Consider the following 22,010-nt stretch of genomic DNA (forward strand, 5'->3'; position numbering starts at 1 on the left):
CATTCGGATCATATCATACCGGTTGGAATGCAAAGTTCTTCTATCGAGTCAGTTGTAGATATTTTGACGGGATCAAAACAAACGTGGTCCCTGTATATTGACTACATGGCATATAGGGCTTGTTCATTTGGCTGGAGAAAATGAACGTTCTTTACGAGCCATAGTGTTCATCCCCAGCCCCAGCCCTAGGCCTCCTGAACAGAATATGGCGGCACATATGGCCTTCTGCGAGGCACTTTTCGCAGCGCCGGAGCGAAGCTGGGAAGCATGGATGAGGTCAAGCTCCCGTCTCAAGTGTTTCCTCGTTGACCCGGGCCAGTAGTCATCAAGGAAGGATAGTTGAAAAATTTCGGCTGCCGATCCGAACAAAGGAGACATATATAATTAGATCTAGACACATTCTAAGGGTATTTGGTCATAATGAATCATCCTTGAAGACATCATAGACAAACAGGAACCATAACGAAAGCCATAAAACCATAACACGTAAAAGCTTTTACATCACTTGCAATCCCCGCCTGAACACAACACAACGCACGCAAACCACTCGTCAGAAGCTACTCGTCGTCGCTCTCGGAGCTGGACTCGTCGTCCTCATCATCATCATCGTCGTCTGGGGGAGACAATATGTCAGCAAAAAACAATGTCCACGCAAAGTCAGATATAGGGCCGCTGTTGCGAGTCAACTTACCATCGGCCGGGGTCTTGTTCTCGACAACGTCGTTGGTCTTGACGCGGACCTGCTTGTAGTGGACGGGGTCGGTCTTCAGGTCCTCGCCCTCGACGGTCACGGCGGCGCCGCCGTCCTGGACGTACTCCTTCAGGTCCGCGAAGAGCTCGTCGCCGAACGCGCCCGACTTCTTGGCGCGGGTGATGAGCTGGCCGACGACGCTGGCGGCCATCTTGGCGGGCGTGTTGAGGATCTTGTCGAGGACCTCGCGGTGGCCGAAGCCGCACTTGGCGTGGGGGTCCTCTACCGGAGCACCCTCGGGCTGGCTCTCGCGGAAGCGCAGGCCGGGAGTCTGGTAGCGGCGGATACGGACCTCGCCGTAGGCCCTGGCGAGGTCGACGGCGCTGACCTTGATCTTGGAGGGCTCCGGGGGCGGCCACAGCTTGGACTTGGTCAGGCCCATGATGGCGGAACCGAGGAGGAGCTGCTCGCAGTCCTCGGCGGTGCCGTCGTCGGTGCCGGCGTGGCAGTAGCGGATCTCCTCGCCCGGGTAGCACGAGGGGTTGAGGAGGCGGTGGACGGGGTTGCTGACGGCCTTGATGATCTTCTCGACGGCCTCGGCGCGGGTGGCGGCCAGCATGCCGACGACCTCGTCCGAGACGGGCTGGTCCCTCCATGGGCGGCCCTTGGAGTCGAGGAGGGCGCCGTCGGTGCCGACGCGGGACTTGAAGGCGGCCTTGGCCAGCACGCGGCTGAACCAGCGGGCCTCGCCAAAGACCCAGCTGAGGACGAGCGTCTTGTCCTCGTCGTTGCGGGCGCCGGCCATGAGGACGTGGCGGTTCAGGGCGACGACCCAGTCCTTCATGAAGGGGACGAGCAGGTGGGTGGCGGCGTACTTGTCGGAGGCCAGGGCGAGGTCGTAGAGCTCGCCGACGTTGGGCATGGCCGGCAGCTCGTGGAACTTGAAGTGGGCGATGGAGAAGAGCACGTCCAGGCCGCTGGCCGTGTCGGCGGCCGAGTGCAGCTCGAGGACGGGGGCCGTGTTCTTGGCGAGCAGGTCCTTCCAGACGCGGGAGGCGGACGCGAGGGCAGCGGACCGGACCGAGTAGACGATGACAGCGCCACTGCCGTTGGACTCGCGGACCTTGATGTGGAGGTCGGCGTCCTCGTGGTACGAGATCTTCTTGTCGGCCTCGGGGGTCGCGGGGCGAGCGGGCAGGATGGCAACGCGAGTCGCGAGCTGGGCGCCCTGGGGCTCGCGGGTCTCAGTGACGTTCTTCTCGTCGTCGTCCTCATCCTCGGACGAGGAGTCTTCGGCATCGTCCTCGGCGGTCTGGGCAGTCTCGGCCACGGACACGGCCTTGGGCTGAGCGGCGGCGGTCTCGGTTGCGGCAGCGGCAGCGGCGGGCGTCTCCTTCTCCTCGGGCACGGTTGTAGGCGTGGTCTTCTCCTCGGCGACGGAGGTGACGGCAGGCTCCTTGTTGTCGAGGAAGCTCTTTTCCCTGCCGGGCATGGCGGTCATGGGTCGTGGCGTCTCGGCATCGCCGTTGGTGGACTGGACCAGGGACGGGATGCTGCGGGACGAGTCGGAGCGCTTCATGAAGTATCCGTCCTTGACGGGCCCAAAGGTAGGAGTGGGAGGCGTGGACGTGGCATTTTCGTTGGTGGTCTTGGTCGTAGGAGCTCTGCGATGGTTGTTAGAACGGGGATTCTTGGCGAACGCTGGGTTCACTGCAGCTATAACAATAACTTGGGCCGACTCAGGTTCCAGGAGGCGAACGAGCTGAGGCAATACTGCAGAGGCATGGAAAGTGAAGGAGGGAGGGTGTGATGTAGGTATAGCAAAAGCAAAGCAAAGGAACGCTACCGAAGAGAGGAGATTCGGGCGGGCACAGAAGGCGGCCGTGGAGGCATCAAGACTCTTTTAGGATGTCGCAAGATGGGCGAGATGGAGCGGCGCCCTCCTTGAGGGCCACCCGTCCTCGCATGGTCGCTCGACCAGTAGCGATACCCGTACTGGCCGAAGGAGTCAGGCGCGTTACCCTCGGGTGGTGTTGGCGGACTACGAACACCTGTGTGTAAGAGAGTTGACGATGATTGGAGGTGAGGGGGGAGAGGGAATGCAGGAGAGAGCCCCTTTGGGCCGTGTTGGGCTTTTGGCGATGCTTGACGATACGCGAGGGCAAGTTGCACAACGACACGTCGAAAGCATGCAATGCGGCGGGACGAACTCGAAACGTTGCTCGAGACGGCCGACCGTTGGACAGCAAATCGAGGGAGGGGAAGAGGCCGTAGCAGCTTTGGTGGATATCGTCAAAGCCGCGGCGCGCCCGCCATCGCATCCGGCCCCGTCGAAGCGGGGTGACCAAGGGTCCAGCAGAAAAGACAAGGGGGGGTTGAAGCGACTCAAGCGAGCGAATGCTGGCAGGGGTAGTGGTGGAGGATGGGAGGGGGATGGGGCGAGGAGGAGGAGCAGATAGATGAAGAGCGGTGAAGAAGTCCACCGTGGCCCGGACAACTCGACAAGAGAGAAAACAAACAAACAAAACAAAACATACCTCTTGAAGCGGTTGTTGAGGAAGAGGAAGCCGCTTCCGGACTTGCGACGTTCGGGGTCTTGACCAGAGGGCGTTCTCCGGTGAGACTCGAATATCGCGGGAGACATGGTGAAGTGTGTGTGTGGTTAGGGAGGAGGAGGAGGAGGAGGAGGAGGGGGTATCAACGGCCGTTATCTCGGAAAACGTAAAAAGAGGAAGAAAGAAGAAGAAACTCGGGAAACACAAAACGGAAATCGTGACGCCAGAGGGAGGAGAAAAAAGCAAGCTGACTGACTGCTGGACGTGGAGGCGGCAGTTTATGCAGGGTCTACAGATGAAGAAACCAGGAGGGGAGAGAAGAAGTGCAAAGATGCAAAGCCAGGACTCGACGCTCACCTATATACTCTGTATGTCGTCTCGCTCGGTTCAGCCCGAAGACACACACACGAAGGGTGTTGTGTTAGTTGCGAGTATCCACCGGCGGTCTAACGCAACATCGCCATCGCCAAACCCATGGGATGGGCATGTCGAGCGTCGTTGGAGTCGCCGAGGATACGGCCCACCGGACCAGAGTGAGTGGCTGGCCAACTGAACCCGAACCAAGATTAAACGGGATGAGAAATGGGTGAACTATTGGGCACCAAAGCCGCATAGACGGAAAGACTGTACTCTGTCTGTACTCTGTACTATGCGTCGACAATCACCGCCTCTGCCCGCCCGCTCTTGATTCTTCACCGCTGGCATCGTTTCGCCGTCGGACGCGTCCAGGGCTACCGGGACCATTGGAAGATTTTCTCGTGAACCCTTGTTCTCCGATATGGGACCCCTGGTCACCTACGCAGTGAAGAAGCCCCTCCCAAACCCCCCGGGAGCCCGGGAAGCCTGCAGGTTTTGGTCCTCTCGGTCCACCCGGTGACATTTTAGCGCAGTTCGCGTTGGGGTGTGCCGGCCTTTCGTCTCTGCACCGTCAACTTTCTGCCAGCAGCTTTGCCGCCAGTACATAGTAGGAGGAGCAGGAGCAGGGAAGGGAAGTAGGAGGGAGTAGAAAGAGGATGCAGTTTATGCAGGTCGCATTTGGCGATCGCCTCCACCGCCCCTTCGCCTTCGCGCCTTGGCTGCATGAAACATTGACGGCGGCCGTTTCTACCGCTCTTTTGCCTGTGAGATAACAACGCCCGCGGAGGATGAGGCTGCGTAGCGGTTTTTTTTGTTTTTTTCATGTCTCTCTTTGCCATCCTCCCCTCCTCGATTCAAGGAAGTTGGGAGGGGAAAGCCCAGGAGACAACAAAAGCAAGGCGTCCAAAAGCCAGGTTTAAGGACCTATCGACGAGGAGGGATACGGGACCGCCTTTGGAGGGGGGGCCATCAAAACACCGCCCAAGACGGTCGGTGAAGGCTTCGTCAGCAGCAGTTGGTCGATGCCAACAAGTTGCGAGCAGTTGGAGGCTCTGCGAGAGGGTCCTGCAGTCTGCAGTAGTCTAACGAACCCAACCTCCTGCAGCAGCTCGTCTCGAGAGATCGATTGGACGGATCGGAGCGGGAGCGCATCTAGATTCGGTGGGAGATGCAGCATGCGCGCTGAGTTGTTGTCGTGGTTGTCAGACCATTTTTTTCCCAGCCTTCAGTTCTTCATTGTCCAGACAGACGCAGGATGCATGCATGCATTGCATATCTCGGCTGTTTGAAAGCACGGTCCAACATTACGTTATGCAATGGGTTGTGTGTGACGTGACATAAATCTGTGCATAAATACGATGCTCATGATGCTCTCCCATTCAATGAGACTTCTCCTCTCACTGACCGCCGACCCCCAAAAACTCCTGGTAATGCCCGAGAAATAAACAAAATCATAGCGTGCTACCGTCTCGCTCCCTTTTTCAACACACACTTCTACTGTCCAACAATGACACCCGGAGACAGCTCAAGTCCTATCGGCAAACCCCTGATGAACTTCTGGTTGAACGGAGCTCCCGACCGCTGGGCGATGGCCTCCTCGATGTCCTTGTACATGTCATATCTGCCAGGTCACTTAGCTCTTGCTTGCTTCAAAGAGTGCACGACAAAAAAAAAAAAAAAAAGGAGAAAGCAACTTACGCGTTCATCTCTTCGATTGTGAGCTTGGCCTTCTCATCCGCAACCTTGTAGGTGCTTGTGTTGGTGTTGTTCGAGAAACCTGGGCGATAACGTCAGCACGAGAGTCGCTACAGCACGTCATAGCATTATCTGCAGAGAGAGAGAAAGGACTGACCAATACGCTCGTTGATGTTGTACGCCGCCTTGGCTGCCGCGGCCTGGACACGGGTGGCACGGGGCAGGCGGACGGTGTTGTAGACCTCGAGAGCCTCGGCGACGTCTCCGCCAAAGTACTTTGGGTGGAAGAGAATCCCGAGGGCTGCGGCGTCCTCAATGGCCATGCAGGCACCTTGACTCTGGTGAGGCATCATCTAAGAAGGGGGAAACGGACGACCCGAGTCAGTTGACGACGTCCTAATCCACAGCGGTTGGAAGAGGGACCACCTCCACCTCTGGACGACTTACAGGGTGTCCTGCATCACCCAGCAGGCAAACCATGTTTTTGTTGATGTAAGGGTAAGGGTCGCTGCACGAGTTCAAGGTTAGAATCTTGCGAAAATCAACAGCCAATGATGGAGAGCCCATGACAGAAAGAGAGGATTAAAAAAAAAAAAAAAAAAGAGGAAGAAAAACTTACTGCATCCACAGACGCCAGGGCTGGATATCCTTGCCGATGGCGAGATGGGCGCGGACCTGCTCGTCCAGCTCCGGGTACGGCGCCAGCAGCTCCTCGACGGGACGGTCCTCGACGCCCCAGGCCTGGTTCACGTAGTCGCCCTTCTCCCGCGGGAAGAAGCAGTAATACGACAGCAGCTTGCCGCCGTTGCAGGGCGAGAGCACGATCTTGTCCCACTTGCCCTCCTGGCCGCCCCAGTACTCGAGCGCGGCGTCCTGCGAGTAGTCGACGAGGCCGGCCTTGACGGCGTCCTCCGTGAGGATGTTGGCGTGCAGGCAGCTGGAGTCGGCCGGCCGCTTCTCCGGTCGGACGCCGATGAGGCCCCGCACCGCGCTGCCGATGCCGTCGGCGCCGATGACGAGGTCGTGCGTCGCCGAGTGGCCGTTTTCAAACTCGATCGTTCCGGCGCTCAGGTCGATGTTCTTGCACTAATTACATGTGTGTGTCAGTCCTCTTTGTCCCTCTCTCTTTCTCCCTCTTCCCCCCTCACTCTCCATATCTCTCTCTCTGTGTGTGTGTATGTGTTCGGGGGAGAGGAATGTTGATGACGACAGTGGCACCAAAGCTGTGTCTTACCTTGTGGTTCACAAACAGCTTCGCGGGCGTCCCCTCGCCCTCCTCCTGCATCGCCGTGTCCTTGAGCATGGCGTGCATGTACTGGCGGTGGAACATGTTGTAGACGTGGCCCCAGCGCTTCTCGTAGTCGTCGAGGCTGTAGACGCTGACGGGCTCGCCCGTCTTCCAGTCCCGGTTGATGAGGCTCTTGAGGACGACCGGGTCGCCTTTGGCCACGTCCACGCCCCACTCGTGCAGCCAGCGGGTGCCGTTGGCGGCGCACGAGACGGACGCGCCCACCTCGCCGGCGAAGTCGTTGCGCTCGTAGACGGAGACCTTGTGCCCGGCGCGGCGGAGGGCGATGGCGACACTCATGCCGCCGATGCCGCCGCCGATGACGCCGACGTCGAGCTGCCGCCAGCCTCCAGTTGGCATGGATCCCATGTTGGCGGTTGTATTTTTGGTGGTGATATTGCACACTGAGCGTTCAGATGATGATGGGATGATATCGAAGGGCTGAGGATTGGTCCCGAGTGATAATAAGAATATTCAAACAAGAACAGTACTGAACTGAGAGAACTTGGAAGAGCTTGGGAAAACAAATCATCAGGCTTTCCGACGTCCGAACACGTCCTCCTATGTATACCAAAAAAATGGCCATCGTCATCGGCGTGTTATCCTACATCAAACCACCCAACACGCTCTCATCTCTCCCCCATCTGTGCGTCCGGCTTGTCACGGAGGTGTCGATAACAGATCCATCTCGCCCCCCAATGCCTCGTCCGCCTTGCGGATCCGGATCGAGAGAGAGAACGGAATCACCTACGGGTGCAATAACCGCTCGATATCGGTTATCGATAATCTCAATCTCAACCGAATCCCTACCCTCCACCCCCATTTCGCCGGATACATGATGGGAATCCTGCTCTGTGGACCAATGACAGCCGGCTTAGCTTATCACCAAGACCCCCCCGAGCCGGGTCTCGGCAGGCATCCGAGATCCTATCTGCCAAAAGTGCGCGGCCCGCCCACGGCTTGGGTGCAATAACCGCAATCATCTGGGGAGCACTTGCTTCCGTGCTTCCGCGTCACAGTGCACCCGAACAGTATCTCTTGTCTTGATCGTGTTGGTGTTTGCAGCTGTTGGTTCTTGATAGCGCACGGTACTGGGGATCGGCGGTCATCGGCAGACCAAGAACGCGTACACGAAGACTAAAGCCGCGAGAAAGCGCCGATTTTGGGGTCGTAACACAACCCAACTTGGCAAAAGGACACCCGACCAGACGAAAGGATTGACAAAGTTTCTAAAAATTCTACTTACAGGATTTGGGGGGATTGGTGGGTGCATGAATCATGGATTGGCATGCTCGGAAGCCAGGGTCTGTTTGGAAGAGGTAGTTGACACTTAGCAAGATCCAAGTTGGAATGTTCATTACACCCATGTTTTGATGATACAAAGAAAAAGTTGCAATATTGATTGATTATATTTCCTAGTCTTCTTCACCCAAGTTGTATAGTAGGCATCAAGCTGACGACCACTTTTGTCTCTGAAGAGTACTGCGAAATGTCCGTAGCCCTCATGAGCCACAATGTACTACACGGCTCTAATTCGTGGATGTTGGTGACAAAAGTGAATAAACTGATGCATCGTACTGCATTGGATTCATTGGATTGAGTTGTTGAACAATACCAAATAATGGTTTAGTGTATCAAACAGCAACTTATCTACTACTGCCTTCATGGCACAGCCTTGCTGAAGGCACTTACAACTATCCAGGAATCAAAGCCTCGACGGCGAAGAAGCCACGAGTGCAAAAATTGCAGGCGATGAATCATCCCAAGAAACACAAAGGAAATTAACAGATCTGGCATTTCACCAAACACTTATTACCCACAACCATGTAGCACACAAACCCACCAGAAGGGCTAGGTACAACACCCCTCTGCAAATATATCGACGCTGGCCCTCTCTTGCGTGCTAATTGCCGTTGAGGGCTGGAAGTTGAGTGTTGGCAATCGGATGATCTATTCCAAGAAAATCGCAAAAAGGCTCCAGCCCCATGCCGAAGTGCCACACCAATACAGGTCGGTTGCGTTTCTTCGCCTCTGCTTGAATCCATTCCAGGTATCGGTTTAACTTCCTTGCCTACGTTACTAATGGTGGAGACTACTTCAACTCTGCGTTGACCTACATAGGGTCGGAGTTTAGGCACAGTACAGGGCTCTAACTTACTTTTGACAAGCCACTACAAGGAGGTAAAGAGGCCGGCTTATCTACGTTAGAAAAGGCAGGTGTGAACCAAATCAGTCATCGGCTATTGCCCTGCAGGTAAGACATGGGAAGTAAAGGTGCAAATCCTGCGGTCAGCTTACTTTTAATGCAAATGCCAAGGCGCTTAACCTACCAACTCCGAGCTTTTTATGCTGCACATTTGGTCTCTTGTCTTACGCCTGGCGGGGCAGAGCCTTGTAGATTAGAAAGGAGATCCAGCACAAAAAGGGCCATCTTCCTGATCGAGGTAAGACAAACTTTGCCAGTGAACAGAAGTCAGTCTGATTTGACTGCGCCGCGGCGTTGCTGCAGGAAGTGCCTCCCTGTATCTATCGCAGGAGGGGTTTGAGAACCGAGAGATGCCAGGCATAAGACATAAAAAGCTTATTTAAGTACATCATTTTCCCGTTGGCGCGTACTAGATCTTTCACCTTGTCAAATCTCGATACTTGTTGTATTCTTCTCCCGAACACTGCCATGAACATTCAGATTCCCTGGCTTTCAACGCTGTGGGTGTGGGCGTCGCTCGCACTCGCGATTCTTGGAGAGCCAATCCCCGCTCCTACAGGCGAGTACAATGTCGGCGCCCAGCGCTTCGTCGTTCCCTTTTTAGACGAGGAAGATGTTGTCTGGCCAAACGGTATTTCAACTGAGTATCTCGTCACCTTGTACTATCCTACCTCAGACGAGAAGCCTTGCCCGAAGCCGTACCTCGAGCCCGAACTTGTTGAATTGTACGAGGATTTATGGAATTACAACATCTCCCACCTGACTTCGACTTTGCGGTGGAATGCCTCTTATCTTGAAGAGGGAACGGGTCCGACGCTCCTTTTCGGGCCCGGCGGTTGGGGACCACCGACTGATGGCAGCTATATTGCCATCTCTGATCTCGTCTCCCACGGTAAACCCAGGATTTCTTGAATATTCTTTTTGCGCACGCTGACATAACTTCGAAGGATACGTCGTGGCTGCATTTGACCACGTCTACGAGCAACCCTTTGTGCGATATCCCAATGGTACGGGCGTATATGGCCTCTCGCCAGCCTTCAACAATTACACTCTTGCCTGGGTAGAAGAGCTGCATGCCGTCAGAGTCAGACAGCAGCTTCAGTTCATTGACTACTTCCCCTCCCTTGTGTCAGAGCTCGACGCGCCTTTCAAGACCACCGACTTCGGCACCTTCGGTGTATCTCTCGGAGGCTCCGCTGCGCTTACCTTGGCACTGGAGAGTGATGCCGTTTCTGCCGCCATCAACGTGGACGGTACTAACTGGGGCCGGCTGAACAGCACATCCGACTCCGACCTGAAGAAGCCATCGATGATTCTGGGCTTCGGGGGCCACAATGCAAACTCTGACCGCACTTGGAACAATTATCGAGCCTGGCAGACTGGCTGGTGGCGCCTGTTCTCGGTAGATGGAAGCGTGCATGCTGACTGGGAGGACCGGACATATTGGAAGGTTTTCGGTACAACAGCTACAATGGGGCCTATTAACGGCAACAGAATGGTCAATATCACGAGGACGTTCATCAGAGCATTCTTTGATGACGTTTTGCTTGGTGTTGAGCAGCCTCTTTTGGATACTCCTTCAGACGAATTTTCCGAGGTGCATTGGGACGAAATTCATGATGGAAAAAATGACTGGGAAAAGAATACTTGGTAGAGCTACATTGGGAAATATCTTATCGATCTGTTTACGGACTGAAACGCGGAAACAATAAAAGGGAAAATAATAACCTTAAAGAACACTGACTCTGCATCAACTACTCTCCATGTTCAAAAGTGAATAGGTATAATCGCCCAAGGAGATAGTCTATTTCCTCATCCTGTCGGTGGAAACCAAACGGCAGACTCCGTACTTTCATCTACGTTCGACGTAGAAATGATAACAAAGTCTTAAGTAGACCACCCAGTCCTAGTTACTATTTCTTCAGCTTTCCCTGGTCCTTACGGGTTTGTACGCTCGGAATCCTCTCATTCGTCCTGCCTTTTCCGGACTCTGGATGAGTAAAAGAATGCACACCAGTAAGACACACAAACTCGGAGACTCTCTATTTGAGTAGAGAGTATCTTGAAATTATGTGCGAGAATCCTAGGCTACTCGCTGACCCTGTCGATTCCTTCTCGCGGCTAAAGCGGATGCAAATACCACAATTGTGACAGCCATTGAGATTGAAACAGCAAACAAGAATTCGTATGCAGTTCTTGGCGGCTTCTGGTACGACTCTGATCATAGCGTATTAGTCTTTTCCATCATACCAGAAAATTCGTACTGGCTTATTATCCCATCAAGTTCGTAGATTGGACGTCGCAGTATAGGCGAGCATATGCCTCCTATGGCAAATGCACTGAATCCTACCAAGAATGGTGAACTAATAACATCGGAAGGTTCGGCCGAGCACTTTCCCGATTCGCAGACAGTCTGGAACGCCCACAGCCCAGGGCCTCGATATGAGGGGCAATATGTAAGCTCAGCTCTTCAATCCTTGATTCTAACCAGACTAACATCATGATTAGCTACGAAATATGATCAAGAGTTGGAGGATTGATGGAGACGAATTCTACAACTGCTATTGCGAAGCGGGAGCGGGAGACAGCACATGTTTTGGCTGCTTGGATCTCCAAGTAAATAGTGACGGATGAGTGCAGTGCAAAAGAAAGTAGCCTTGTGTACAATGAATTTCAAGTCCAAAAGCGATCAAACAGGTGTTTTGTATCTTTTGTATAGTGTACTCGACCGAGCAGAATGATTTGACACGCTGGAAACTGAATGATGATGGACTGTGATGTTACGGCGGATGCCTTCAACTATCCGGCTGGATAGTATTAATATACGACGAGGGGAAGAGAGGGACGATGACGACACGGATAATAATAAAGATAGTTCAAAGAGCAAGCTCAGACGGGTAAGCGCAAACTTGTCGGTCAAGAGCAGCTTTCGTATCCAATATCCTTTTCTGACCAGCAAGGCCTCTCTCTACCTAGAGAACTTCACCGAACACAAGATCCCAGTCTGGAGCCCATTGGAGAGAGCCCAGGTTGTCGACAAGCATATCGTCAATAAGCAGCGAGCCATCTTCAAACCCAAGGTTGCTGTTCTCTAGTGTAACGGCATTCCATGACAAATCCTTGTCCGAGAAGATCAAACGCTCAATCTCGTCCTCTATCGACACAGCTTCATGCACAGGCAGTTGGTTTGCCCAGACGAAGGCAGATGAAACCCTTTGCACAAGTGGTCTCAACTTGTCAGCGCATCTCGTCGCTTCGCCCCACCGTCGCCCGATGTTGGATAGGACTTGTAGGCACTGAGGAAGGAGCGTTTGCACCATGTGTTCTGCCTGGCTTCTGAACGGCTGGAATTCCCGCGAAGACCACGATGCGTGCAGCGCTATCATGGCGGTTTCAAACAATATGTGTACGCCGTGCCAGGGATAGAACAGCCGCCCGCGGCGCTCTTGACCCACATAGTCCTCGATCAGTCTCTGCATATCGTAGTCATGATAAGCAGCAGTTGCATAAATTGCAATGAAGCGAGATAGAACTTACCTCACAGGACTCTAGTACTATTCCCCAATCTTCAGGGAGTCTTGTTCTTAGCCTAGGTGTCGGCCGGTGAATTCGAGCCCTTAGATGGTTGAACTGCACATGCTTGAATTCAAGCATATTGTATTGCGTGTATGTTTGGGCATCAGCATACCAGGTCTCTAGCCGGCTGCTAATATCCAACATCCAGTCCCCTATGGTTGTTCCATTGAGCGTGGGGATGTCTTCTTGAAGATAGAGTACTCGATGCACCTCGGTTTCCAACGCACGATACCGATATAAATGGTTCGCAGAGGATTTCTTAATCATATCATCGACTTTAAAATAAGCACTCGCTTCATCAGATGATGGTGCTCTCAACTATAATCGGTTAAGCATATGGCATTGCAAGGACAAGAGTCGTTGAACAGGGCAGCCTACTTTGGTGGTAATGATTTCCTCGGGGAAGGATAGCGGAAGCCTGAGATTAGTGCATAAAGATCTTTCCATTCCATAAGTGACCCAAAACAGTTCGGATCGTAAGCGTGCTTGTCCAGCATCGATTTCTTCAGAAAACTCCTGATGAAGGCCTAAACCCAAGACGATCCTGACTGCATTTGCGATGCACGTCCAATTGTCAAGTCTTTCGGGACACATACTGGAATAATGAGATAGCAGCAGCGAGACCTGGAGAGCTTGAATTTGGCGGCATTCTCCAATAGCTTGCAGATGTTTCAAGGCCGATTTGTAGAAAGACTCAGAGGCGGAGCGAGCTTGTTGCTCATCCTTCGAGGTCATGGTGAGTGCCGAGATGGCTAGGACAATGAACAAGACAAAACTCTCAAAGTCATCCAAGGTCTTAGAGACATTAGGGCCTCCATGGGTCAAGGGAGAGCCCGGGTCTTGAGTTGCTTCGTCCTTTGCACGCTTGACAATACTTTCCAGTAGTGCCTCTGAAATGCAAGGGTACTGTGGAAGGTGAGTGTCGGCATAGTTACGCACCATTCGTTCGAGGGCCCAGTTTGGAATGTTTTTGAGGTTGATCAAATTGCTCGTGTAGGGGGGGGTTGCGGGGTAGATTGTACCATCCCTGTTGGCCGGAGAGCCATGGGTCTCGGTTCTTTGATCTGATCCTAGCTCTGAACCAGGGCCGCGGGCGATGGCTGAGATGGCCAACGGAGGGCATGAGGGGCGCATGAATAAATTTGGCGAAATCTTGGACAGAGGATACGAGCCAGTGATAGGTGTGCCGAAGGATATTGTCGCTTGGGCGATTTTCGAGGCCATTAATGAGGGGGGGTATTGTTGATGTCCTCCGCGAGAAGCAAGCACTTGTGCCTCGAGCTCGGCCACACGAGCCTCAAGGGACTTCACTAGGCTACAGCAGAGGTCAACAAGCGTTTATTGATAGTCGACAAGAACTGTTGCTCAAAGCCGTGGGCTGCTATTTACCTTCTCGGAACAGGCTTCCGTGTTGCGGGATCGAAGCCCAGACACGATGCGCCTGCTAACTTGCACGAGGAGCATTCTGGAAACTTAAAATCACACTAAAATGTAAGAAGAAAGTCAGAAGTGCTATCCAAAACCCATCATTTTTGCTGCTTGCAGAGCACAGTTGTTGTGGACACTGACCTTGGTCTTGCGCTGTCTGCACCGGGTGCAAACCTTTGTGGAACGACGGTGCGACTTCTGCATCTTTAGAGTATGCAAACTCAGCTGCATACAGGAAGCTCGGTTGGAGTTTGGGGGCGCAATAATAATGTAGATAATTTAGGTTGCCCATAAATCTGAGGAGCAATACTGGTCACGCGTGGGAGCAAGATCAAGGTACCAAAATCCAAGTCGACCTCTTGTTGTAGGTGTTAAGCTATATAGTAAACCAGCAACTGGGCAACAATCGAGACAGAGAAGTTGATTTATCGAAAGCTTGCCGGTTGGGGCTGTGCTGTCCGAAGCAAGGACAGATAAGGGACCGACTCCATAAAGATAGCAAGGATGACCGATTGTTAGATAAAGGCTTCGGTTATAGCGATGCGGAGTAGGCCCTCGATATTGCCTACCTTCGACGCAGTGCCCATCCCATCGGTGACCATAGTCAGGGTATTATTCATTGGACACATAGTCTCCTCTGACACAAGTCCGTGTTGTGATAATTAGCCGCCCTTGCCATCATGCTCCAGACTTGCAATCGGTGTCGAAATCGAAGAATCAAGGTCTGTCCCCTGATTCGATCGCGGGTCACCATACCTCACGGGCCCACAACGTTTAGAGTGGTTATTGAGTGTCAGTACAGTGTGACTCTCGCCTACCAGCATGCGCCAATTGCTCAAGAAGCGATCTGGAGTGCACGTTTCGAGATGATGCTCTTCAGCAAGACATCCCCAGAAGGTCCGCAGATCCTGCCTCAGCAGGCGAGCTACACTAAGAGCTAATTGGCCTTGTAGTTATGTCCAAAGTTTGAATGAGAAGATAGAGAATTTGCAATCTCAACTGGCTTTGAACCGCCCCGGGGGCTTACCTCAGTAGGTTGCCTCTCCAAGAACCAATCTCCTTCAATTTGGAGAAAACCAACTCTTCATTGCTTCAGATAGTTAACGACGAGTTCTGCAACAGAAACTCATCCGATAATAGCTCACGATCATTGCACATTTTGATACCCGCAAGGCCAGGGTCTGACATTCACCTTGACAACTCAGTTCCGTCTCGTTTCGCCCGTGTCGTCTTCGAAGCATTGCCGCTGACCGAAGCCTCGCCTAACATCGACGACATCCTTACCGAGACTGATATCTCCTTATCGCCAAACGTTTCCTACCATGACAGGTCTCAGCTTACACCCAGCATATTGAGGTACCTTCTTGGACGCTACGAACGCTGCATCACGCCTCAGTATGCTGTATTCGTGCCTCAGCTCCTGAGCCACGACGGAGCAAGTTTCAAGAAGTTGCCCGAGTCTTCCAAGTTCAAAACTCTCATGGCATGTGGCATCGCTGCCGCTCGAGAATCTTATCGAACTCCCGGCTGGAAGACTCTCGCGCAAATATGTCGGAATTGGGCAAATGAGTTGGTCACGCCGATAATCTCAGCCGGGGACAGTGATACTCTGACGGCTGTTCTCCTTCTTCTCATCTATGAGTTGGCCGAGCCGAGCAGGGGCGTCACCTGGGAACTACTCGACCTCGCTGCGCGCACATGCCTGCAGCTCGGATGGCACCAAGCTCCTCTGATCCCAATTGCGGGGCGAGCTGAACATGACGATGGCCAAGAAAATATCGAAGGAGTCCACATTTGCGGTCGCGATGAGATCCGTCTAATGTCAGTTCTACGGAAGATCGAAGGGTGAGCACAATGAGGTGTTCCGCAAGTGGTAGTAGTGCTGGCTAATAGTCTCAGGTCATTACAAACCATTTTTAGCAGACCCAGTATGCTGAGTGGTTCCAAACTGCCGACTACCTCTGAGAGCGAGACTCTGTACAATCTATACGCTCAAATTTCTGACCAGCTTTATGGCCGAGGTCGTGTGTACGAAGCTCAAGGATGTCCATTCGTTGGCGAGGTGGAAACACTGATGCATCTTCTCGACACCTTTCATACACAACACCCAGCCGCCAAAGAGACCTGGATTTCCTTCCTCCCGGTCTGCTTTGCTCATAAGCAGTGCCTGTTCTGTTTTCAGGAAGCTGATGAGGACAATGCCAGAGGCATGAAGAGTCTGAGGCGCAAAGTTGTGAGCCAGGCATCCCAACTGATTTCCACCGTTCACACCTGTGCCTCGTCGCCGCATGATTTCATCCCGCCAATCATAGCTAGCTCTAGAGCCTTCATCGCAGGATGCTCCATTGCGACGAGCATCTCGAAGAAATGGACACCCGCACAGTCGCACGCAAAAGATTTGATAAAATGCACAGAGATTCTTGCTCTCTTTGCACCGCACTGGAAAGGTGGCGACGACTATCTAAGCGTTTGGAGAACTATTATCAACGTCCTTAAGTTGGAGTAGCAATTGCAATTAGATAAGTTGGGGGAATATGACTATTTGAAACGTAGACCCTTGGGGCCTATTGCTCAGACTCGTCAAGTCACTTTCGCTGGTGGAAGTTAAGGAGTCAAAGGCCCCAATTTCTCTACCTATCCGCAACTACACAATCCCTAACTTGAGAAAAGTCTCGGTAGCATCGCCAATGCATTCCCGAAGTGGCCGAAACTCGATTCCTAGGAGCTGGCGGGCCCTGGAGTTATCATAGCCGTATACATCTTCAGGGAAGTCATCAATCGGATCCTTGGGTAGCTTTGGTGCAAGCTCCGGGTATGTGTCCCGGATAGCGTCGACAATTCTTTTGTTTGAATAATGCCCTCCAGTAATAAAAAAGCGTTTGCCTGCCGCCTCGGGAACCTCTATGGCCCTCACATGTGCTAGCCCAAGATCTCGGACGTCAGCAAACAAGAACGTACCGGTCGGGGGCAGCTCATTGTCTTTAATCTTTCCTTGGATGAAATCGCGAATCCTCTGGTTAGACGTGTTGAGGCGATCGAAGTTCTCAAGATGATGGATAACCGGGCCGTACACCATTGGCGGGTTCATTGTCACCAAGTCAAAGTTGGGCTTTTCCTCTGCGACAAATTTCCATGCCGCTTCTTCCGCAAGTTTCTGCGATTAAGATTCGTCAACAAACACCATCACATAATCACGGTATTTTCTGTACTCACCTTGCTGCCGCGATACGCCAGAGAGCGTTCAGCCACGGCCTCATCCCAACTTATAGGATTCCACGAATTTTCGTCGTATACCAGAGGCGGCGATGCACTATTGACGATAGCGGCAAACGACGAGGTCAAAACGACACGCTTTACCTGGAGTGCGTGATTCTTGATTGCTCGAAGCAGGCCGATGGTTCCCTTGATGGCAGGATCGAGCAGGTCTGTCACGGGATCATCAAAGTTCTCATGGAATGGCGACGCAGTGTGGATGACACAGTCGAAGGGGGGATCAGATTGAACAGCCTGTACAGGTTCAGGCAAAAGTTAGCTTTCTGTTCTGATCCATTCCGCATACACACCTGGTCATCACAGGTCTCACATGATCAAAGGCGCCTTCGCGGGCGATGTTGCTGACCACAACATATGACAGTTTCTCTTTCGGGGTGTTTTGGTACGCTGCAAGAATTTGATCGCCCTTTATCGTAGATCGGACGGTGGTGGTAACCGTATGTCTACCGAAAATAGGTCAGCCTCTTTTCCAACCCGTACGTGGGAGTCACGGCATACCCGCGATCCAAAAGTGTTTTCAAAACGTGGGCGGCAATGAAGCCATTTCCCCCTTTAGACAGTCAAATCGTCAGCATCCCTGTGCTTTGGTGGTGCCTAGTTTGTAAACCTACCTGTTAAGAGAACTTTACTCATTTTCGGGGATTCTCACTGGTGCTCAGAGGAGGGAGAGACGATGCAATCATGCAATTTACGAGCAAGTTGGTGGCAAATAATGATTTCCCAGGGAAACAATCGGTCTACTCATTAATCGTCGCACTATGATTCCATTTGTGAACGTAATGAACTCACAGAGAATGCACGATGCCGCCATCTACCCTTCCCCAGTCAACATCTTTCCCACAGCCGAGATCTCTTCGGTGTTCCCCGTGTATTTTGTCACTTTTCTCGTCGTTCTCCGACTACCCCCTGGATGCCGAGTCCCCAGAGGCGCAGTTGCGGGGGCAGACTTCGGCGGTCGGCGGCCGGCAAGTCTGATGCGACGCGATAAGCCATACGATCTCTGACTGAGCGGGAACAGGCTGGGGCTAACGCCTATGGCTAACCTAGTTGATGTTCTATCTACGGTAAATCATTTACATCGAATAAAGCAGAGTGATTCGCCGTTGCATCTGACTTCTGTTGTCATCATTTGATGCTTCTTGAGCTTGCCGCCGGCCCTGAATTAAATTCCTGCCGCTATTGCAGTTTCTCACTAACACGGCCCTAGAAAGGCACGTCGTCTTGAAGACCAGTTGCATACACGGCTGGTTCTCTTGCTCTTTACCACCACCGGAAAATTCTCCAAAGTCCTCGCCTTCCACTGTTTACAATGTCACCAACAAACAAGCACGTCGTGTTCGATGTTGTTGGTACGTGACATACCTGGTCAAGACGACTACTACATCGACATAAATGGCTGCTAATACTAATACTTTGTAGGAACATTGATCTCCTACGAGGCGTTTTTCGAAGCTATCGAGTCTCGGCTTGGTGATCGTCTGAGAGCCAAACATGTTGGACCCCGCTTGTTTGGATACGCCTGGATGGAAGCGGGCGAGAAGGAATACACTTACATGACAATCTCCGGAGCAAAGTACGCAAAGTTCTTTGACATCTTCCGGTCCATTTTCTACAGAACTCTCTGGCAAGCGGGCATACTGGAACCGCGTAAATTTGCGACGGACGAGGACCGGGAGTTCTTGCTGGCTTCGTACCGAGCACTCAAGACCCGAGAAGGCTTGGGTGAATGTTTTTTAAAGCTCCGGGAGGCAGGATTCACTGTCTGGTGTCTTACAGCCGGTGACACCGAGCGCGTGGGCGGGTATCTAGCCAAGGGCGGAGAGGTTTTTCCCTCAGAAAACTTCGTCTCCTGCGATACCATTGGCGTGGGAAAACCGGCGCCAGAGACCTATGAGTACATTCTCGACAAGTTACCCAAGGAGGAACGCGAGGTCTGGTTCGGCGCCGCACATGTCTGGGATACCGCCGGCGCACGGCAATGTGGGTAAGTTCACGGTCACTCTCAGCCTTGGGTAGAACGTAACAGGCTAACGCTCCATCCACTCCTAGTTTCAAGGGTGCGTGGGTATCTGTGTGGGAAAAGGAATCTTGCTCTGATTTATATGGAGAAATGGAGGTAGTCGCAGATGACCTCCCTGGGCTAGCGGAGGGCATTATTAAGTACTATTCTAAGTAGAACGAAAGAAGAGAACTCCTTCTATTTCTTCTGTGTCTGGGTAGCTAATAAAATATCTGTGTACCTGGCGACTTTCATGAGGACGACGACAACAACAGCAACGACAACCGTAACGACGATAGCGAGCACACAGGGAAAGTAGAGGGCTGTTAAAGAATGCTGATCTGTCGAGCTCAGTCGTTAGCTAGAAACGCTAATACATCAAAGAACCGCCCTGGAAATACCTGCTTTGGTTGCATGTTTTGACGTAGAAAGAGAGGCTGTTTGCAAATAAACTATGCAAGACCCTCCCCACTGAGTCCTAGCTGAGTAACAAGCGCATCGTTCGGTTTGGTATCACCCCTCCCACAGATATTTTCACTGAGCTTGGGGAAATGTGCCAAAAGATCGGGTGGAGCCGTTTCAGAGAAGGTTCTTGAATTCAAGATAGTTAATCATGTGAATTATGTACATTAAGAGAGCGTAACTTAATTTTGACTACAACTTGCCCCTCATATGCTGAACACTGTGTTCGTCTATGATGGAGTTTTTCGTGTTTTCCAGACGCTCCTTAGTGGCCTGGAAAAGGGAGGGTATACCTGTCTCTCCAAAGGGCTTTCCGTGGCGCAACATTTGCACCACTCCCTTAGCTGACAGCAGAATCAGTGGCATGCCGTGGCCCGAAAACCCTCCAAGAATGAATTGGCCCGGTTTTGCAGGTACTTCGCCCACGTACGGCATGAAATCAGAGCTGAAACCCATGACTGGAGCAACTTGTATTAGCTTGGCTGTGCCGATCGGTAGTGTTCATCGCCCGTGTAAATTGACTTACTACCAGTCCAGACCTTGCCAGTATAAGCACCGCTGTTTTCCCACCCACGAAATGTTCTCTGCATCAACCCGTCGAAATAAGACTTCGCCGGCTCAATGAGCGTACCGTCGTCGAACACATTGTACCACTGAGACCGGTCGGTCCAGAAGGTCGGCTTCGCGCCACCAACAATAATACTACCATCGTTCCTGGGTATAAGATAGTCGTACATTGACGGTCCGTGTCTGATGCTGTAGGTCTGCGACAAGAAGGGTGCTGTTTCCCCCTGGGGCACAACAATGCGACTGCAGATGCCTCGAACGGGGACGATATGGTTCTTGAACTCGGGGGCCAGGTGTGAAGTGTATCCGTTGGTAGCCAGTAAAATCTTTCTAGCCTTGATACTTCCTCGCGCCGTGGATACCTTCCAGCGGCCATCAAGGAGGGGGCTTTCTGAGATATGAGTGACAGGAGTGTGGGTCTGGAGGTTTCCCCCTTTCTGCACAACGCCTTTCAGCAGGTGCATTACCAACTTATACGGCCAAATGTGGCCCGCTGTGAACGTGAAACACGATAAGGCTCCTTTGACGCCCGAAACCTGAGACTTCTGATTAGTTGTTCTCCATATCCTAAGCTCAACGATGTGCGGGGAGGGAATCTTTACCATTTCGGCCTGCTTCCGAGACGTATAATGCACATCCTTGAGATTAGCCACTCCTGATTCGACTAGCTTCGTGAAGGCCTCCTCAGTTGCCACTGCGAGACCCTCATCCAAAATGACGTCGCAGGTCCTGGTCAGAGTAAAGTCGCAGTCTATCTTCTCCTTCTCTACAAGTTCTTTTACTGCGAAAACCTGTGAAGCCTCGAAGTTGGCGACCTCAACCGCGGCCTCTACACCGTATTTCTCGATGTACTTGGGTATGTTGAAGTAAACGTCCGGCTTCAGTTGACCGCCTGCGAGATGAAATTAGAGCTCTTGTCATCGGCGGTTGCACTGCTTTCATGAATGATTCCGAGGGAGAAAAGGAGGGAGGGAGAAACTTGCCATTACGCCCTGTGGCGCCTGAGCACGCTTCTCGAGCCTCAAGAATCACTACGGATGGAGGGGAAGGGTTGTCTTCGTAAATGTAGTGGGCGAGAGCAGCGCCGGCAAAACCAGCACCGATGATCAAAACATCGCACTCGGCCGGGAGATGCTCGGTGCTTCGATGACTGTCCAATTCGTGTAGCTCTGTTCTCCAGAAAGGCTCAGTCGAGTTACCGACGGGGATAGGGTCTTTGTCTTCCATGTCGGTTCTGACACTGTGTATCCATGTATCAGATGGGCGATAAGAGAGCAGCGATGATAGAGCAACACACCCCTTTATTATACTCTACTCCTTATGATTAGACTACTTCCACCGGTAGCATGTTCGTGTTATCTCGATAGCCAGGAAACGCAATGTTCCGTTATCGTCAATACTGCATGAAATGCTCCCCCAAGCACATCTCCGCAGAAGAAATACCCACAGCTGCTCCACCCCCGCCCCCAAGGCCGGGGGGGGGGGACCTTCGGTGATACCCGCAACTTTTGAAGTTATCCACGGGAAACACCGAAGTGCTCGGTTGACTAGGCGATACGGATAGTCTCTCAATAAGGAAACGTATGCATCGGTTTATCGGGCACAGTCTGGTTGTCGGTTCAGGCCTTCGGTTTATCGAGAAAGATACAGAGACGGATATCTAACTTGACAAGAATCCTGGCAACACGGCATCATCTTTTTATCTTTACTCTGTAGTGCTTGGCCAGCGTTTGCCCCATCAGCATTCCCGAGATAACGAGTCACTGGTAGGAGCGAACGTCCCGACATGCTTTGAGCTAAGACCTCGCCGCATTTAACACTCCACCGACGCTCTGTGGAATGACAATTGCAGAACTGCCAACTCGGTTCTAAAAAACCACAATAGTCAGCAATTCATCGCCTTCTCACACAAG

The 22,010-nt window shown here is 52.4% G+C and overlaps 9 protein-coding genes across 9 annotated transcripts; 4 read left to right on the forward strand and 5 right to left on the reverse strand.

Moving 5' to 3' along the window:
• Position 1: 1 nt before the first annotated feature.
• CDEST_02254 (uncharacterized protein) lies at positions 2–3,553 on the reverse strand. Its single transcript, XM_062918413.1, has 3 exons — positions 3,229–3,553; positions 692–2,355; positions 2–613 (listed from the first exon to the last, which is right to left on the reverse strand). The coding sequence occupies exons 1-3, from the start codon at positions 3,333–3,335 to the stop codon at positions 558–560; spliced, it is 1,827 nt and encodes a 608-aa protein (XP_062774464.1). The 5' UTR covers positions 3,336–3,553; the 3' UTR covers positions 2–557.
• Positions 3,554–5,097: 1,544 nt separating this feature from the next.
• CDEST_02255 (Putative FAD-binding domain, FAD/NAD(P)-binding domain superfamily) lies at positions 5,098–6,955 on the reverse strand (the record flags this gene model as incomplete). The annotated part of the gene is made up of 6 exons (XM_062918414.1): positions 5,098–5,224; positions 5,302–5,380; positions 5,456–5,651; positions 5,746–5,806; positions 5,918–6,384; positions 6,533–6,955. The coding sequence occupies 6 exons, from the start codon at positions 6,953–6,955 to the stop codon at positions 5,098–5,100; spliced, it is 1,353 nt and encodes a 450-aa protein (XP_062774465.1).
• Positions 6,956–9,260: 2,305 nt separating this feature from the next.
• On the forward strand, positions 9,261–10,446 carry CDEST_02256 (Putative alpha/Beta hydrolase; the record flags this gene model as incomplete). The annotated part of the gene is made up of 2 exons (XM_062918415.1): positions 9,261–9,684; positions 9,740–10,446. 2 exons carry the CDS (start codon positions 9,261–9,263, stop codon positions 10,444–10,446), a joined length of 1,131 nt encoding a protein of 376 aa, XP_062774466.1.
• Positions 10,447–11,119: 673 nt separating this feature from the next.
• CDEST_02257 (uncharacterized protein) lies at positions 11,120–11,426 on the forward strand (the record flags this gene model as incomplete). Its single annotated transcript, XM_062918416.1, has 2 exons — positions 11,120–11,248; positions 11,301–11,426. 2 exons carry the CDS (start codon positions 11,120–11,122, stop codon positions 11,424–11,426), a joined length of 255 nt encoding a protein of 84 aa, XP_062774467.1.
• Positions 11,427–11,764: 338 nt separating this feature from the next.
• CDEST_02258 (uncharacterized protein) lies at positions 11,765–13,832 on the reverse strand (the record flags this gene model as incomplete). Its single annotated transcript, XM_062918417.1, has 4 exons — positions 11,765–12,265; positions 12,330–12,686; positions 12,747–13,673; positions 13,758–13,832. The coding sequence occupies 4 exons, from the start codon at positions 13,830–13,832 to the stop codon at positions 11,765–11,767; spliced, it is 1,860 nt and encodes a 619-aa protein (XP_062774468.1).
• An 830-nt stretch (positions 13,833–14,662) lies between these two features.
• CDEST_02259 (uncharacterized protein) lies at positions 14,663–16,302 on the forward strand (the record flags this gene model as incomplete). Its single annotated transcript, XM_062918418.1, has 3 exons — positions 14,663–14,693; positions 15,002–15,641; positions 15,720–16,302. The coding sequence occupies 3 exons, from the start codon at positions 14,663–14,665 to the stop codon at positions 16,300–16,302; spliced, it is 1,254 nt and encodes a 417-aa protein (XP_062774469.1).
• A 138-nt stretch (positions 16,303–16,440) lies between these two features.
• CDEST_02260 (Putative NAD-dependent epimerase/dehydratase, NAD(P)-binding domain superfamily) lies at positions 16,441–17,702 on the reverse strand (the record flags this gene model as incomplete). Its single annotated transcript, XM_062918419.1, has 5 exons — positions 16,441–16,950; positions 17,010–17,303; positions 17,380–17,512; positions 17,568–17,619; positions 17,681–17,702. The coding sequence occupies 5 exons, from the start codon at positions 17,700–17,702 to the stop codon at positions 16,441–16,443; spliced, it is 1,011 nt and encodes a 336-aa protein (XP_062774470.1).
• A 676-nt stretch (positions 17,703–18,378) lies between these two features.
• CDEST_02261 (Putative HAD hydrolase, subfamily IA, phosphoglycolate phosphatase-like, domain 2, HAD superfamily) lies at positions 18,379–19,245 on the forward strand (the record flags this gene model as incomplete). The annotated part of the gene is made up of 3 exons (XM_062918420.1): positions 18,379–18,418; positions 18,489–19,053; positions 19,119–19,245. The coding sequence occupies 3 exons, from the start codon at positions 18,379–18,381 to the stop codon at positions 19,243–19,245; spliced, it is 732 nt and encodes a 243-aa protein (XP_062774471.1).
• Positions 19,246–19,722: 477 nt separating this feature from the next.
• Positions 19,723–21,324, reverse strand: CDEST_02262 (Putative FAD dependent oxidoreductase, FAD/NAD(P)-binding domain superfamily; the record flags this gene model as incomplete). Its single annotated transcript, XM_062918421.1, has 3 exons — positions 19,723–19,988; positions 20,057–20,989; positions 21,087–21,324. The coding sequence occupies 3 exons, from the start codon at positions 21,322–21,324 to the stop codon at positions 19,723–19,725; spliced, it is 1,437 nt and encodes a 478-aa protein (XP_062774472.1).
• Between the last annotated feature and the right edge of the window lie 686 nt (positions 21,325–22,010).

The sequence above is a fragment of the Colletotrichum destructivum genome, chromosome 2 (genome assembly GCF_034447905.1).
Source record: "Colletotrichum destructivum chromosome 2, complete sequence".
In the NCBI taxonomy this organism is placed as follows: domain Eukaryota; kingdom Fungi; phylum Ascomycota; class Sordariomycetes; order Glomerellales; family Glomerellaceae; genus Colletotrichum; species Colletotrichum destructivum.

Bases quoted from the DNA above. Each gene is read 5' to 3' on its own strand.
- CDEST_02254 (XM_062918413.1), bottom strand. From the start codon at position 3,335: ATGTCTCCCGCGATATTCGAGTCTCACCGGAGAACGCCCTCTGGTCAA. The intron at 2,356-3,228 runs GTATGTTTTGTT...CAACCATCGCAG, and splicing joins CTCAACAACCGCTTCAAGAG to AGCTCCTACGACCAAGACCA. The intron at 614-691 runs GTAAGTTGACTC...TGTCTCCCCCAG, and splicing joins GAACAAGACCCCGGCCGATG to ACGACGATGATGATGATGAG.